Genomic DNA, 17,400 nt, shown 5'->3' on the forward strand with positions numbered 1-17,400 from the left:
TATTGCGATTCCATGGTCCAAACATTGCTCACCATATATCTGCTGTAGATAGGCGAGAGAGCCACGAAAAAAAAGTTTTGATCATTCATGGAAACAAGTGCTGAAACCAAATTGGTTCCATATTTAAAAAGACTATTGCATGTCCTTGTCCTATCTCATGTATTGCATTTTGTAAAACATATATATATATATATATATATATATATATATATATATATATTTTACACATCCATGCTTTTCTTTTTGGGAATTGACAGGAGGGGAGAAGCACAAGCAATGTCAGAGTTTGTTATGATCAGTCTCCATTCTATGTTCAATCTCTCAGCTCTTCTGACACCTCAATCTCTCCTCTCCTATCTACAGATGGCGGCAACCATTGACATGAATTTCCAAAGCGACCTGATGGCTATCTTTGAGGAGAACTTGTTCTGATGACGAGAGAACCCCCAGAAACTTAGAACTGCAAAAAGAACACATAATGGAATAATGATTATGGAATGGAACATTTCTTATGAAATGGAATCTTCTGTATGACATCACAGATGGTTGGGGGGGGGGGGGGGTAAATGAACCAAGATACAGGACGTGAATTAAACAATCCCCCCGCAGAGCAGAGAGGGTGATCTTCAGCTGGACTGGTCCAGACTGGCGAGATGCTACTGGGATGTTACCTGCTCTGCTATGCAGCCTCTTTGGAAGTAAGATGCCACATTGAAGGAGCAACATAAACAGGATATTTTCAACCACGTTTGGTGTCGTTTCTCTAGGGATTTGACCCTTGTTGTTGCCCCTGGCAATAAGACATGAGGGAAAGGACTCCTGGTGGTCATGTAATGTCACACCTGTTTGATACTTTCACATGGGACAGAGCAAAGGAGAACAATGTTGTAAACAGGAAGTTAAAGATGATAACAGAAAACACAGTAACGGTGACATGCTCTGAGAAACAAAGTACTGATGCGCATGTACAGACCGAGACCGAGGCGCTCATATAGACTGCCAAGACAGACGTCTTTCTGATAAGAGGAGAGGCAGAATAAGTATTTTTATGTGATCTGCTTTTCGTTTTGTTATAGAAAGAACACATGAAAGGAAATGGTGGGGATGTGTGTGTATAGAGGGGGGGGGGATTTAACTTCTGACATGTATTTTTTGTCAGGAGAGGAGGTACAGTGCAGCTTTGCCTTCTGCCTCATTCCTGTCCATTGTCCACACACACACACAGACAGTACATAGGCCTATCTCTCCCTTGCCTGGGCATACGAACAAATCAGTAACAACAAAGTATGGGACAGTCCGCCGACAGCGGGAGGGAGAAAGCGGATTTCTTTTTTCATTATGTAGGATCTACTGTAAAGAGGTATTTTCTTATTCTATGATTACTGTTTATTTGTTTGTTTTTATATATATTTTTTGTTTTTACCCCTCCCTCCCCAACACACTTCCCCCACCGTCTATGCCAAACCACCATTACCTTTTTAATGCTGAACTCCTCCCACTTCTCCTTTTTTTTAATGCTTCTTTGTTCAAATAAAGTGTTTTTTTTTCTTAATATATAAATAGATTTTTTCCCCCTTGTCCTCTTCACCCCTCTTCAAACAAAGCATTTAGGTAGTTTTTTTAAGAGGATAAAACCTAATATATGCATTATTCCATCAAGTGTTAATTAATTAAAGAACCATTTGAAGTTGTCATATTTCATGTTTTCTTCCTCATCTGAAGCTGGAGCAAAACATTCTGATCAGTACTAGAGGCAGAGGCTCAGTCCCAAATGGCACCTGATTCCCTACATAGTGCACTAGTTTAGTAGTGCACTAAACAGAGAATAGGCTCCCATTTGGGAGGAAGTCAGAGTCCAGCTGTTTCTAGAGCTATGTCTTGGTTGATTTGACTCCGAGTTCACCATCACTGTAACACCTTATTGTGTATTATTGCTCTTAGAGACAGCTAGGAAAGTAGTCATTAATTAATGGCATTTTCCTCTTTGTAGCTGATTCACAAACTATTGAACCAGAGAATCCAATAACTATTACTGAACTGTTTGATTTACAAACTGTGTTGATTCCTCCCTGTTCCTTGCTCGTATATTGTCCTGGAATTTGCGTAGTTAAAATGAAAATGTTACTTTATCCACACTAGCATACTACTTAAAAAAATATATTAAAAAACAGCAATGTATTGGTCATGCAATATAAGTGGTGTGCTGGTATGGTTATTAGAACATATCCAAAGGGTTCTAATCTGGTAGTGAGCCCGCCACTCTACTTTATGTCATTTGGGGACAAGGAATGGGATAAGAGGCAAACCTCAAAACATAATTAGTTCTAACAGCAACTTTATTGGGCTCTTATAAGAACAGATGAGACACTACTCATCGATGTAGCTCCATGATGCAGCCAGGATGCATCATTACTTTTGAACAGGGTACTGTAGTGTACTATATAGGAAATAGGGGGCCGTTTGGGATGTACCTCCACCCTCCAGACTTTACTAATGCAGAGACTAAAAGAGAGCTCCACCTCCTGGCTAGTCTGTGCGTGAGTCTTGCTGTTAATATTATGACTACAATTAATCAGAGGGAAACTTTTAGCTGTACAAATTTGAGAAATAAGGAAATTGCATAAAATTTGACGACATATGTTCTAGAAAACTCTACAAAAACAGCTCTGATTTCTGTCATTTTTCTTGTTCGATTCTAGTGGATACATGTGAGTTCTAATTCTGTTGGCGTCACAGGTCGAGGGTCACGACGAGTTGACCTCTGACCCGGTCCTCTGCGTTTTCTCTTATGGTGTAATTCTCCAGTGCTTGTATTGTTCTAGGATTCTAGTTGGCATATATTACACTTGGGGTGGATACGGAAGGGGAGGTGTAATATTTGATGGGGAGGGAGATTTAGGATAAGCTTGTGTAAAACGTAAAAGTCAGCATTTTATATTTGACCCAATTAACGATATTCAGGTTTAAATCTAGTTTTAGCTGGACTTCTGTGGTATGAGTGTACACTTGACTCAACTACTCAACTACTATAATTTTCAATCAGTACACTTTTAAGTAGACATGTCTCTGTGCCGCGCCACTTTAGCATTTGTGTGTCAGAATGTTTGTGTGGATGAGTGTGTATGTATGATTTTAGTATGTGGCGCAGGGACGCATGTGTCCCTTTGTAGAAAAGCATTTTAAACGGGGATGAAGATTAATATACAAAATGCTACAAGAGAACGAGTTTCTTGGCTAAAGTCAGTCATTTTGATGAATTCCACCATATATGAATAGCCTACATATAATTTTGTTTTGTTAGACAAGTTATGAAAAAGTCAAATACTTTTTCATTCCTTCAAGCCTTTTATTAATTCCTTAATTTTATCCCCATGGTAACTGATGGAAGTTATGTGCCATAGATATGGATTCTTCAGAATGTGCTCAGCAGAGAGTTTGCTTTATTCAGGTATTTTATTTTGTGTTACATTTTCTTGTTTTTGGGGGGGTTTTGTGTAACATTTTCCTTGATTTATTGTTTGGTATGTGAGTGGTCTGTCGGTCAATGATTAAATCTGTTATGATCATGGAGTAAACTCATCTCTTTTATAGAAAATAAAAAATAAACAAAATGTTGGTCTTTTTTTATTACATTGGATTATGGTAATAAGGGCTCTGGACTGGTTTCCTTAGTGAAGTCCTACATTTGGTTCTGTGATGTTGGGAATGGACTATTTATGGACTAGAGCACAATGTAGTACAGTACTGGTGCAATCTATCTGTAAAACTAGCCCATGCTGTCTTTAGGGATACGAACTTTTGAGAGTTAGAGATTGGAGGAATAGTGAAGCTTCCCATTTGTAGCATGTACAGTGCCTTCAGAAAGTATAAATACCAGGACAACATTTGTTTAATGCTTTGACACATTTTTTGCAGTATTTTACTTCAGTGCCTTGTTGCAAACAGGATGCATGTTTTGGAATATTTTTTATTCTGTACAGGCTTCCTCCTTTTCACCCTGTCATTTAGGTTAGTATTGTGGAGTAACTACAATGGTGATCCATTCTCAGTTTTCTATCACAGCCATTAAAGTCACCATTGGCCTCATGGTGAAATTTCTGAGTGGTTTCCTTCTTCTTCTTCGAGTTAGGAAAGATGGCTGTATCTTTGTAGTGATACCTGTCTGAAGTGTAATAACTTCACCATTCCCAAAGGGATATTCAATGTCTGCTTTTTTTCACCCATCTACCAATAGGTGGCCTTCTTTGCGAGGCTTTGGAAAACCTCCCTGGTCTTTGTGATTGAATCGGTTTAAAATTCAATGATGATAATTGTATGTGTGGGGTACAGAGATGATTTTTTTTTAGGACTACCTCATGTTAAACACTTGCACACACTGAGTCCATGCAATTTATGTGACTGGTTAAGCAACATTTTACTCCTGAACTTATTTAGGCTTACTATCAGAAAGTGGTTGAATACTTATTACTAAAGATATTTCAGCTTTTTGTTTTTAATTCTAAAAACATAATTCCACGTTGACATTATGGGGTATTGTGTGTAGGCCAGTGACACATAATCTCAATTGAATACATTTTAAATTCAATAACAAAATGTGGAAAAAGTCAAGGGTGTTAATAATTTTTTATGCATTCAGAAAGTACTCAGACCCCTTAACTCTGCACATTTTGTTACGTAAAAATAAAACAGAAATAATTTATTTACGTAAGTATTCAGACCCTTTGCTATGAGACTTGAAATTGAGCTCCGGTGCATCTTGTTTCCATTGATCATCACTGATGTTTTTACAAATTGATTGGAGTCCACCTGTGGTAAATTAAATTGATTGGACATGATTTGGAAAGGCACATACCTGTCTATACAAGGTCCAACAGTTGAGAGTGCATGTCAGAGCAAAATCCAAACCATGAGGTTCGAAGAAATTGTTCGAAGAGCTCGGAGACAGGATTGTGTCAAGGCACAGATCTGGGGAAGCGTATTCAATGCTGCACAAATGTTTTAAGGTCCCCAAGAACACCATGGACTCCATCATTTTTAAATGGATGAGGTTGTAAACACCAATAATCTTCCTAGAGTAATTGGGGGGAAAGGGCCTTGGTCACTCTGACAGAGCTCCAGAGTTCCTCTGTGAAGTTGGGAGAACCTTCCAGAAGGACAACCATCTCTGCAGCACTCCATCAATCAGGCCTTTATGGTAAAGTGGCCAGACGGAAGCCACTCTTCAGTAAAAGGCTTTTGACAGCCCGCTTGGAGTTTGCCAAAGCACACATAAAGACTCTGACCATAAGAAAATATTCTCAGGTCTGATGAAACCAAGACTGAACTCTTTGGCATGAATGCCAAGCGTCACATCTGGAGGAAACCTGGCACCACCGTACAGTGAAGCAGGGTGGCAGCATCATGCTGTGAGGACAAAGAATGGCGCCGGAGAGAATGGCTGCCGTTTTAGTCTCACAACCAATTGTGCAATTGTGTTTTTTTTGCGTTATTTGTAACTTATTTTGTACATAAAGTTTCTTCCACTGTCTCTTATGACCGAAAAGAGCTTCTAGAAATCCGGACAGCGATGACTCACCTCGGTTTAAAATACAATTTTTTTCTTTAACGAGTCGGACGATAGGGATTTAGTCCAGACACCCGACAAGGCCCTCATCCCCGTAATTCGCAGGAGAAAGAGACAGAGGACGAAGGTCGGGGTGTCTTGTGAGGAGACAGCGGCGAGTGAGTAATTTTCCTTAGCCAACGTACAATCATTGGCTAATAAAATAGATTAACTACAAGCACGTATATCCTACCAATGTGACTTGAAAAACTGCCATATCTTATGTTTCACCGAGTCGTGGCTGAACAACGACATGAATAACATACAGCTGGCAGTTTATAAACTATCGGCAGGATAGAACCGTAGCCTCTGGTAAGACAAGGTGTGGTGATCTATGTATATTTGTAAACAACAGCTGGTGCACTATCAAGGTTTTGCTCGGCTGAGGTAGAGTATCTGATGATAAGCTGTTGACAACACTATTTACCAAGAGAGTTTTTAATCTATATTCTTTGTAGCTGTCTAGCACCACAAATGCTGGCACTAACTACCTGTTTATGGCCATAAGCAAACAGGAAAACGCTCATCAAGAGGCAGCGCTCCTAGTGGCCGGGGACTTTAATGCAGGCAAACATAACTCTGTTTTACCTCATTTCTACCAGCATGTTAAATGGGCAACCAGAGAGAAAAAAACTCTAGACCACCTTTACTCCACACACAGAGACACATACAAAGCTCTCCCTCGCCCTCCATTTGGCAAATCTGACCATAATTCTATCCTCCTGATTCTTGCTTACAAGCAAAAACTAAAGCAGGAAGCAACAGTTACTCGGTCAATAAAAAAAGTGGTCAGATGAAGCAGATGCTAAGCTACAGGACTGTTTTGCTAGCACAGACTGGGGTGCATGCTCAATCCCCTCCTGTACTCACTGTTCACTCATGACTGCATGGACAGGCAAGACTCCAACACCATCATTAAGTTTGCTGATGACACAACAGTGGTAGGCCTGATCACCGACAACGACGAGACAGCCTATAGGGAGGAGGTCAGAGATCTGGTGGTGTGGTGCCAGGACAACAACCTCTCCCTCAGTGTGATCAAGACAAAGGAGATGATTGTGGACTACAGGAAAAGGAAGACCGAGCACGCCCTCATTCTCATCGACAGGGCTGTAGTTGAGCAGGTTGAGAGCTTCAAGTTCCTTGGTGTCCACATCACCAACAAACTATCATGGTCCAAGCACACCAAGACAGTCGTGAAGAGGGCACGACAAAACCTATTCCCCCTCAGGAGACTGAAAAGATTTGGCATGGGTCCTCAAAGTTCTACAGCTGCACAATCGAGAGCATGGTTGCATCACTGCCTGGTATGGCAACCGCCTCCGACCGCAAGGCACGACAGAGGGTAGTGCATACAGCCCAGTACATCACTGGGGCCAAGCTTCCTGCCATCCAGGACCTCTATACCAGGCATTGTCAGAGGAAGGCTCTAAAAATTGTCAGACTCCAGCCACCCTAGTCATAAACTGTTCTCTCTGCTACCACACGGCAAGCAGTACCGGAGCACCAAGTCTAGGTCCAAAGGGCTTCAACAAGCCATAAGACTCCCTGAACAGCTAATCAAATGGCTACCCAGACTATTTGCATGGCCCCCACCCTTGTTTACGCTGCTGCTATCCTCTGTTTATTATCTATGCATAGACACGTGGGTAAATGGGTAAGACAAAATATTTGTGCCTTTATGGAAGTAGGTTCCAGGCGCACTGGTTTGAGTATGTCAAGAACTGCAACGCTGCTAGGTTTTTCATGCTCAACAGTTTCCCATGTGTATCAAGAATGGTCCACCACCCAAAGGACATCCAGCCAATTTGACATCACCATGGGAAGCATTGGAGTCAACATGAGCCAGCATCCCTGTGGAATGCTTTCGACACCTTGTAGAGTCCATGCCTCGAAGAATTTAGTCTGTTCTGAGGTTATTTAGGGGGTGAAACTCAATATTAAGAAGGTGTTCCTAATATTTTGTACGTTCAGTGTATGGTGAATTGATGCTTTAGGCTAGAAACAAGCTGTGAATTTCACAAGAAAGATGTGTTTGTGATGCCAGCAGAGATTGTTACGTTACAGACTTCAGACTGGACCGAAGGTTCAGCTTCCAGCAGGACAACGACCCTAAGCACACAGCAAGACAAAATTAGGAGTGGCTTTAGGACAAGTCTCTGAATGTCCTTGAGAGTCCTAGCCAGAGCCCGGACTTGAACTTGATCGAACATCTCTGGAGAGACCTGAAAATAGCTGTGCAGCAACGGTCCCCATCCAACCTGACAGAGCCTGAGAGGATCTGCAGAGAATAATGGGAGAAACTCCCCAAATACAGGTGTGCCAAGCTTGTAGTGTCATACCCAAGAAGACTTGAGGCTGTAATCACTGCCAAAGGTGATTCAACAAAGTACTGAGTAAAGAGTCTGAATACTTATGGAAATGTGATATAATTTGCAAAAATGTATAAAAACCTGATTTGCTTTGTCATTATAGGGTATTGTGGTAGATTGATGAGAAAAACATAATTGAATCCATTTTACAATTTTATTTTATTTAACCTTTTACTAGGCAAGTCAGTTAAGAACAAATTCTTATTTATAATGACGGCCTAGGTACAGTGGGTTAACTGCCTTCTTCAGGGGCAGAACAACATAGTTTTACCTTGTCAGCTCGGGAATTTAATCTAGCAACTTTTCGGTTACTGGTCCAACGCTCTAACCACTAGGCTACCTGCCGCCCCGATAAGGACATAACGTAACAAAATGTGGCAAAGTCAAGTGGTCTGAATACTTTCCGAATGCACTGTTGTTCCATTAGCTAGAGGAACAAAGAAAAAGCATGGATGGAAGCCTGATGACTGGATTTAGAATGGACAATAGTGGACCCTTTATTTTCCTCACCAGCCCAATCGGCTTGTTTTACGAGAGTAGAGTGAATATTTATTGTCCAAAAGGGCACTTACCCTCAGGCACACGGATCAGGGAGAGGGTTCTGATCATTTGAGCCAGCTCAGAGGCTGATATTCCAGGCCTAACATGGGTAGTTTTCTCACCTGGATAACCAAGATATCAAATTGTATTTGTCACATGCGCCTAATACAACAGGTGTAGGTAGACCTTCCAGTGAAATGCTTACTTACAAGCCCTTAACCATCAATGCAGTTAAGAAAAATACCTAAAAATAAATAAATAGTAACAAATAATTGAAGAGCAATAGTAAAATAACAAATCAAATTGTATTGGTCACATACACATGGTTAGTGGATGTTATTGCGAGTGTAACGAAATGCTTGTGCTTCTAGTTCCGACAGTTCAGCAATATCAAACAAGTAATCTCACAATTCCATGACAAACACACAGATCTAAGTAAAGGAATGGACAGGTGCTCATCATAGCACCTGTCACAAATGGAAATCGGTGTTTAAATCATTTCACAGATATGACTAGCTGTAAGTAATTGGAAACTGGAAGAGAGCTTCACACCTAAAACAAATCTTTCTCTGTCTCTCACTCGCTTTCTCTCTCTCTCTGAAATGTGAGCTCGCTAAAGCATAATTGCTTTACTCCATATTGGACATCCCTGTGGTGGAGAAATAGGGAAGAAATTCTGGGTCCCTTGGCATCCCTGTGGTGAAGGGAAGAAATCCTGGGGCCCTTGGCATCCCTGTGGTTGAGGTAGAAGGAAATCCTGGGCCCCTTGGCATTACTCTAGTGGTGGAGGTGGAGGAGGTCTAGCCTGTGGAACTGGAGATGTATGTATTTTGATAAATTTTTATGTTGCTGTGTTCATTCCTTTAGCCACTTTTTTCCAACGGTTGTTGTGAAGGCTCATGTCCAACTTGGGTCAAACGTTTCGGGTAGCCTTCCACAGCTTCCCACAATAAGTTGGGTGAATTTTGACCCATTCCTCCGGACAGAGCTGGTGTAATGGAGCCAAGTTTGTAGGCCTCCTTGCTCGCACACGCTTTTTCAGTTCTGCCCACAAATGTTCTATAGGCTTGAGGTCAGGGCTTTGTGATGGCCACTCCAATACCTTGACTTTGTTGTCCTTAAGCCATTTTGCCACAACTTTGGAAGTATGCTTGGGGTCATTGTCCATTTGGAAGACCCATTTGTGACCAAGCTTTAACTTCCTGACTGATATCTTGATGTTGCTTCACTATATCCACATAAGCCATCTATTTTGCGATGTGCACCAGTCCCTCCTGCAGCAAGGCACCCCCACATGATGCTGCCACCCCTGTTCTTCACGGTTGGGACGGTGTTCTTTGGCTTGCAAGCCTCCCCATTTTTCCTCCAAACATAATTGTCATTATGGCCAAACAGTTCTATTTCTGTTTCATCAGACCTGAGGACATTTCACCAAAAAAGTACGATCTTTGTCCCCATGTGCAGTTGCAAACCGTAGTTTGGCTTTTTTATGGCGGTTTTGGAGCAGTGGCTTCTTCCTTGCTGAGTGGCCTTTCAGGTTATGTCGATATTGGACTTGTTTTATTGTGGATATAGATACTTTTGTACCCTTTTCCTCCAACATCTTTACAAGGTCCTTTGCTGTTGTTCTGGGATTGATATGCCCTTTTCGCACCAAAGTACGTTCATCTCTTGGAGACAGAACGCGTCTCCTTCCTGAGTGGTATGACTGCGGCGTGGCTCCATGGTGTTTATACTTGCATATTATTGTTTGTACAGATAGGTACCTTCAGGCATTTGGAAATTGCTCCCAAGGATGAACCAGACTTGTGGAGGTCTACAATTATTTTTCTGAGGTCTTGGCTGATTTCTTTTGATTTTCCCATGATGTCAAGCAAAGAGGCACTGAGTTTGAAGGTAGGCCTTGAAATACATCCACAGGTACACCTCCAATTGACTCAGGCTAATTGACATCATTTATCAGAAGCTTCTAAAGACATGACATCATTTTCTGGAATTTTCCAAGCTGTTTAACCTTTCTAGTGCACAACATTCCACTGAAAAGGCAGAGCGCGAAATTCAAAACATTTTTTTTGAAATATGTAACTTTCACACATTAACAAGTCCAATACAGCAAATTAAAGATAAACATCTTGTTAATCTACCCATCGTGTCTGATTTAAAAAATGCTTTACAGCTAAAGCACAACATATGATTATGTTAGGTCACAAGTTGAAAAAACACAGCCATTTTTCCAGACAAAGATAGGAGTCACAAAAAGCAGAAATATAGATAAAATGAATCACTAACCTTTGATGATCTTCATCAGATGACACTCATATGACATATTACACAATACATGTATGTTTTGTTCGATAATGTGCATATTTATATCCAAAAATCTCAGTTTACATTGGCCCCTTACATGCAGTAATGTTTTGATTCCAAAACATCCGGTGATTTTGCAGAAATACTCATAATAAACATTGATAAAAGATACAAGTGTTATACACAGAATTTAAGATAGACTTCACCTTAATGCAAACGCTGTGTTAGATTTCAAAAAAACTTTTTCCATAATCTGAGAACGGCGCTCAGAACCCAAAACAGCCAAAGGAATATCCGCCATTTTGGAATCAACAAAGTTAGAAACAACACCATAAATATTCACTTACCTTTGATTATCTTCATCAGAAGGCATTCCCAGGAATCCCAGTTCGACAATACATTACTGATTTGTTCCCTAAAGTTCCATCATTTATGTCCAAATAGCCACTTGTTGTTAGCGTGTTCAGCCCAGTAATCCATCTTCATGAGGCGCAGGCACTTCATCCAGACAAAAACTTGAAAAGTTCCGTTACAGTCCTTTAGAAACATGTCAAACAATGTATAGAATCAATCTTTTGAATGTTTTTAACATAAAACGTCAATAATGAGCCAACCGGAGAATTTCTTTTTCTTCAGAAAACCACTGGATCACCAGCTAACTCTGTCGGGAGCGCACGTCATGAGACCAAGGCTCTCTGCCAGACCACTGACTCAAAGAGGTCTCATGAGCCCCTCCTTTATAGTTGATCCTCATTCAAGTTTCAAAAGATGGTTGACATCTAGTGGAAGCCGTAGGAAGTGCAACTTTGTGTATTCGGTAGGCCAAGCTTTGAAAAACTACAAACCTCAGAGGTCCCACTTCCTGGTTGGATTTTTCTCAGGTTTTCACCTGCCATATGGGTTCTCACCTGCCATATGAGTTCTGTTATACTCACAGACATCATTCAAACAGTTTTAGAAACGTCAGTGTTTTCTATCCAATAATAATAATAATATGCATATATTAGCACCTGGGACAGAGTAGGAGGCAGTTCACTCTGGGCACGCTATTCATCCAAAAGTGAAAATGCTGCCCCCTATCCCAAAAGGCACAGTCAACTTAGTGTATGTAAACTTCTGACCCACTGGAATTGTGATACAGTGAGTTATAAGTGAAATCATCTGTCTGTAAGCAATTGTTGGAAAAATGACTTGTGTCAAGCACAAAGTAGATGTCCTAACCGACTTGCCAAAACTATAGTTTGTTAACAAGAAATTTGTGGAGTGGTTGAAAAATGAGCTTTAATGACTCCAACCTAAGTGTATGTAAACAGCTGTACATAATTAGGAATAACCATTACTAAGGATCAGAAGTCTAGAGGCTTAATACATTTGGACCCTCTCACATATTTTAAAGGAAAGGTCCTAATAACCAAGGCTGAAGGTATCTCTAGGCTAAAATATGTCTCTCTCTTTATATCTTGACGGTAAAATAAGCAAGGAGATGGACCAGATGCTTTTCAACTTTCTGTGGAGAAATCGTAACAATTACATTTGGAGATTTGTTGTAATCAACACTTATGATTATGGTGGGCTGAAATTTCTGGACTTTCTGGACTACCTTAAATAATACTTTTAAGATCAATTGGATAAAACAATTCCTAAGAATACCCACTTCTATGTGGAATTTGATTCATTGTGTCTTCTCTACTTTTTGTGGCCTTAACCTCATGTTGTTTTGCAATTATAATATTGACAAAGTTCCAGTGAAACTCTGCTTTTCATCGGCAGGTTCTTGTCATGGTCCTTAATTTATAAACATAATTTTTCTCCACACAGATATTATATATGGAATAATCAAGATATATTGTATAAAAATACCTCTTTGTTTTTAGAATATTGCTTCCAAAATGTTATCCTATTGGTGAGCCAACTTGTACATGCAGAGGGTTTCTTACTTAGTTATAAGGAATTCTTATCACTTTACAAGGTCCCTGTAACACCTAAAGATTTTGCAGTTGTTTTAGATGCCATTCCCTCATGTGTTGCTTTATTATTCAGGACTTGTCAAGACCTGACCCTCAGAGCCTACCTTCCATTAACCCTGTTGAGTCATCAGGAGGAGAGATTTGTTTCTCTTTTGGTCCATTCAACAACAGAGCGATACGAACTTTGTTTCAGCAGGATGTTGTATGTCATGCCTTATTGGAACGGTTTTATTGATAATATCTGTTGGAAAAAGTTTGGATGTTGCCACATAGTGGGGCAAAAAATGATTTAGTCAGCCACAAATTGTGCAAGTTCTCCCACTTAAAAAGATGAGAGAGGCCTGTAATTTTCATCATAGGTACACTTCAACTTTGACAGACAAAATGAGAAGAAAAAAATCCAGAAAATCACATTGTAGGATTTTTTATGAATTTATTTGCAAATTATGGTGGAAAATAAGTATTTGGTCACCTACAAACAAGCAAGATATCTGGCTCTCACAGACCTGTAACTTCTTCTTTAAGAGGCTCCTCTGTCCTCCACTCGTTACCTGTATTAATGGCACCTGTTTGAACTTGTTATCAGTATAAAAGACACCTGTCCACAACCTCAAACAGTCACACTCCAAACTCCACTATGGCCAAGACCAAAGAGCTGTCAAAGGACACCATAAACTCAATTGTAGACCTGCACCAGGCTGGGAAGACTGAATCTGCAATAGGTAAGCAGCTTGGTTTGAAGAAATCAACTGTGGGAGCAATTATTAGGAATCTCCCTTGATCTGGGGCTCCACGCAAGATCTCACCCCGTGGGGTCAAAATGATCACAAGAACGTGAGCAAAAATCCCAGAACCACACGGGGGGACCTAGTGAATGACTTGCAGAGAGCTGGGACCAAAGTAACAAAGCCTGCCATCAGTAACACACTACGCCGCCAGGGACTCAAATCCTGCAGTGCCAGACGTGTCCCCCTGCTTAAGCCAGTACATGTCCAGGCCCGTCTGAAGTTTGCTAGAGAGCATTTGGATGATCCAGAAGAAGACTGGGAGAATGTCATATGGTCAGATGAAACCAAAATATAACTTTTTGGTAAAAACTCAACTCGTCGTGTTTGGAGAACAAAGAATGCTGAGTTGCATCCAAAGAACACCATACCTACTGTGAAGTATGGGGGTGGAAACATCATGCTTTGGGGCTGTTTTTCTGCAAAGGGATCAGGACGACTGATCCGTGTAAAGGAAAGAATGAATGGGGCCATGTATCATGAGATTTTGAGTGAAAACCTCCTTCCATCAGCAAGGGCATTGAAGATGAAACGTGGCTGGGTCTTTCAGCATGACAATGATCCCAAACACACGGCCCGGGCAATGAAGGAGTGGCTTCGTAAGAAGCATTTCAAGGTCTTAGAGTGGCCTAGCCAGTCTCCAGATCTCAACCCCATAGAAAATCTTTGGAGGGAGTTGAAAGTTTGTGTTGCCCAGAAACAGCCCCAAAACATCACTGCTCTAGAGGAGGAGGAATGGGCCAAAATACCAGCAACAGTGTGTGAAAACCTTGTGAAAACGTTTGACCTCTGTCATTGTTGAGATAAACTTTATTATTTATTGACTTTTAATCTGTTAAAATTGTAAGGTCCTTAAGGTCCTTGTGTAATGTGATATTGTATCCCAATTGTCATTTGTATATCATTTATGTATACTTGTGTTCCCCCATGTACTATCTGTATTGATTTGTTGTTAGTAAAAAAAAAAAAAATTTTTAAAGACTGGATGAATATAACATTTCAAAGGTGCAATATGCAGAAATCGCTCTGCCATTTCCTGGTTGCAAAAATTCTAATAGTTCTCCTAATTTCAGTTTGTGATAAAACAAGCAGTGTATAGAATCATTGTACCATCTAAACCGCTGTGAAATATATTTTCAATAACTAACATTTCTTGTATAGGTTTTTGAAGCCGGTGTACAAAATCGAAAGTTAAAGACTCGAACATGAACCCTAATGGGAAGCATAGAAATAACGCACATAGTACAGATCTGGCGCTTTTTAGACTTGCTTTCAAAGAGTGACAGATCTATAACTCACATTTCAATGTACATTTGGTCAGGCGCCCCAAAACGTACATATTGCAGCTTTAATAACTCTGGCTGTAGGTGATGTCTTACTTGGAATGTGACTTGTCTAGGTGGCGGTGTATGGAAATTGTCTATCTGGGCCGGGCGTCAGTTAATCTGCAGTACCGAAGCAAAACTGCATGAGCAGTCAAAACAGTGCTTATTGACAGGAACCCTGGCCTCTTGGGTTGAAAATGTACATTTACCTGTTGGAAGTGTTCCAAATATAAGTTACATTTGGGGTTATAGTTGTGGCGAAACTTTGGATAAACTTTGTTCTAAAACAGCGGTAAGCAACCGAATGTTTTATTATGGGCCTACGCATGATTATTATTGGTTGTGTAATGTGGGTTTCGCTAATTCAATTAAACTCACGTCAGGTCCACCGCTGATCAAATTGTGTGTAGTCAGTCAGATATGACAAGTAGCCTACGTTTAACCCCAATATTTATTCAGGAAAAGTCAGCACTTGTTTTGTCATGAGTTAAAACAACTAAAATTAAGATGAAACTTCTACATTGTCCTAGGCTCATTCCGTCAACCTTTCTGATATTGTTCTAGTTCCACTGTACCTTCAGTCTTCTTTTTTTTTACTGTAACTTGTACCTTTTTTTTTACACCTGATTTAACAGAGTGAATAAAACAATGTCACGTAGATCTTTTTTGTTTGTTCAAGAAAATGTCAAGTTTAACGTTAATGAGGTTTGGTGTCTTGGTCTTGCACAATGTTCTAAAACTAGATATCTGTCAAATTGTTATTTTGCAACAGTGCGCGGCGCGATCAGATAGTTGTTTGCTTATTAGCACACAAATGATTATAGTACAGTTCAGCAACCTAGTGTCAGAGCACTTCGTATTATTCTGTATTTAATTCTGAGTACTCCATTTTTAGTATGTTACATTTCTTATGGTATGAATTAATTTGTGGATGCCCATCACCCATTTCGTACGATTAGTTACAAATTACAATTAATATATGTTATGAATTTGGTAACGTACAATATGTTACAAATTCTAGTTAGGTGATTAGGTGGCTAACATTGGCTAGCTCGCTATTGTTAGCTAGGCTATGGGTTATGGATAAGTTTTGGAGTTAGGGTAAATGTTAGGTGAAGGGTTAGCTAACATGCTAAGTAGTAAGTAGTTAAAGTTGCTAAAATGATAAAGTTGTCCGTGATGAGATTCGAACTCTCAACCTTTGGATTGCTAGACATTTGCGTTATACCCATCCACCCTGACCAACCACCCTCCTTTTGTTTTTGACTTAAGAAACCATCTGTCTTATGTAACCATACCAAATGTAACATCTTACTAAAAGGAGTGTTTTGGATTAACATCCGGAAAAATACAAAATGCTCTGAGACCAGGTTGAGTTCACACACTCAACATGCACTCTGCTGGTTTAGACATGCCTTTTTGTGGCAGAAACCATCCCATAATAGGCCTAAGGGGGTATAATCAGTGGAGGCAACTACTGTCAGTAAGTCTGTATCATATCTGGCACAAGGGGTCTAGTATAGTAGTGCCTACTGCCTAGCTCTGTGTAGGGGTTTTCAGTGGTTAGCGTTGCCCACGGATGGGTCCGTGTGAACTACAATTACGACGCTGTGTTTTAACGTTTAGAAACTTCCATAATCATCGCTTTCAAAATAGTTTTTGAAATATTTGGCCCTTAACTTTCAAATCAGAGTGAAAGAATCTTTTAAATAAAAAAGTTGCCTGTTACTGTAGCAGATTTGAACAGATCCATACGATGTGTGTGGTAATTTCCATGTAAAAGTTTATAGGAGCATATCAAACTGGCTGTTAAATGAAAGCTAAGAGTCTTATTTTTTTATTAAGGTAAGTATACATTTTTCAAGAAAAATTGAAATAAGCAAAGGCATTGATTTATTGTCAGATGGAAAAGGGGTCTTATTATTACCAAATCGGTAACAGAATTTGCCAAAAATCAGTAACGGAAGTTCTGCAATTGAATTGGCTATAAGAGGAAATCATAGTAGTCACAAATCACAGTTGGGTAACCTGCTACTATCCTCCATTCCACTGGCATACTCTTATGTTCAGCTGATAACTGTTTTCTTTCTGTTGTCTGGTGGACAAAGCAAGAGTGAAAAGTCTGGACAAGCCCTCCTATCTCCCCACCCGCCTCTTTCGCTCTCGCTCTCTCTCCAATGGCAAGGGTGCATATAGATGCCGGCCCCCATGTACTTACCAGAAACACCTATTTTGCTAAGTTCACAGTATTGTACAGTGCTCTCCGTTACTAATTTTCTGTATCGGCATTAGCACAGTATACATGATCCCAATTCTAGCTGCTAGTAGATTGTGCTGATTTGTATAGGCAAATTTAAACCATGTCGCACACTGTAGTTTAAAAACTCTGGGGATAGTGCTCAAACGATGACCTCATATCTGAATTCCTCCATCGTTATGCACCTTCACCATTAATGTCACCTCTCTCTGCTCTTACTGACATCTACCCACGAGCCCGTTCTC

The 17,400-nt window shown here is 40.2% G+C and overlaps 1 protein-coding gene across 11 annotated transcripts in view; it reads left to right on the forward strand.

The window, feature by feature from the left end:
- The window catches only part of LOC139364546 (bromodomain-containing protein 4-like), a 51,842-nt gene extending 48,231 nt beyond the window's left edge, over positions 1 to 3,611 (forward strand). For all 11 annotated transcript variants that reach the window (XM_071101365.1, XM_071101368.1, XM_071101361.1 and 8 more), the window contains one exon: positions 364 to 3,611. In XM_071101365.1, coding sequence (XP_070957466.1) covers positions 364 to 432 — 69 coding nt within the window. In that variant the 3' untranslated portion in view covers positions 433 to 3,611. The remainder of the gene's footprint in view (positions 1 to 363) is intronic.
- The last annotated feature ends 13,789 nt before the right edge of the window (positions 3,612 to 17,400 follow it).

Source organism: Oncorhynchus clarkii, chromosome 13, assembly GCF_045791955.1.
Source record: "Oncorhynchus clarkii lewisi isolate Uvic-CL-2024 chromosome 13, UVic_Ocla_1.0, whole genome shotgun sequence".
Taxonomy (NCBI): domain Eukaryota; kingdom Metazoa; phylum Chordata; class Actinopteri; order Salmoniformes; family Salmonidae; genus Oncorhynchus; species Oncorhynchus clarkii.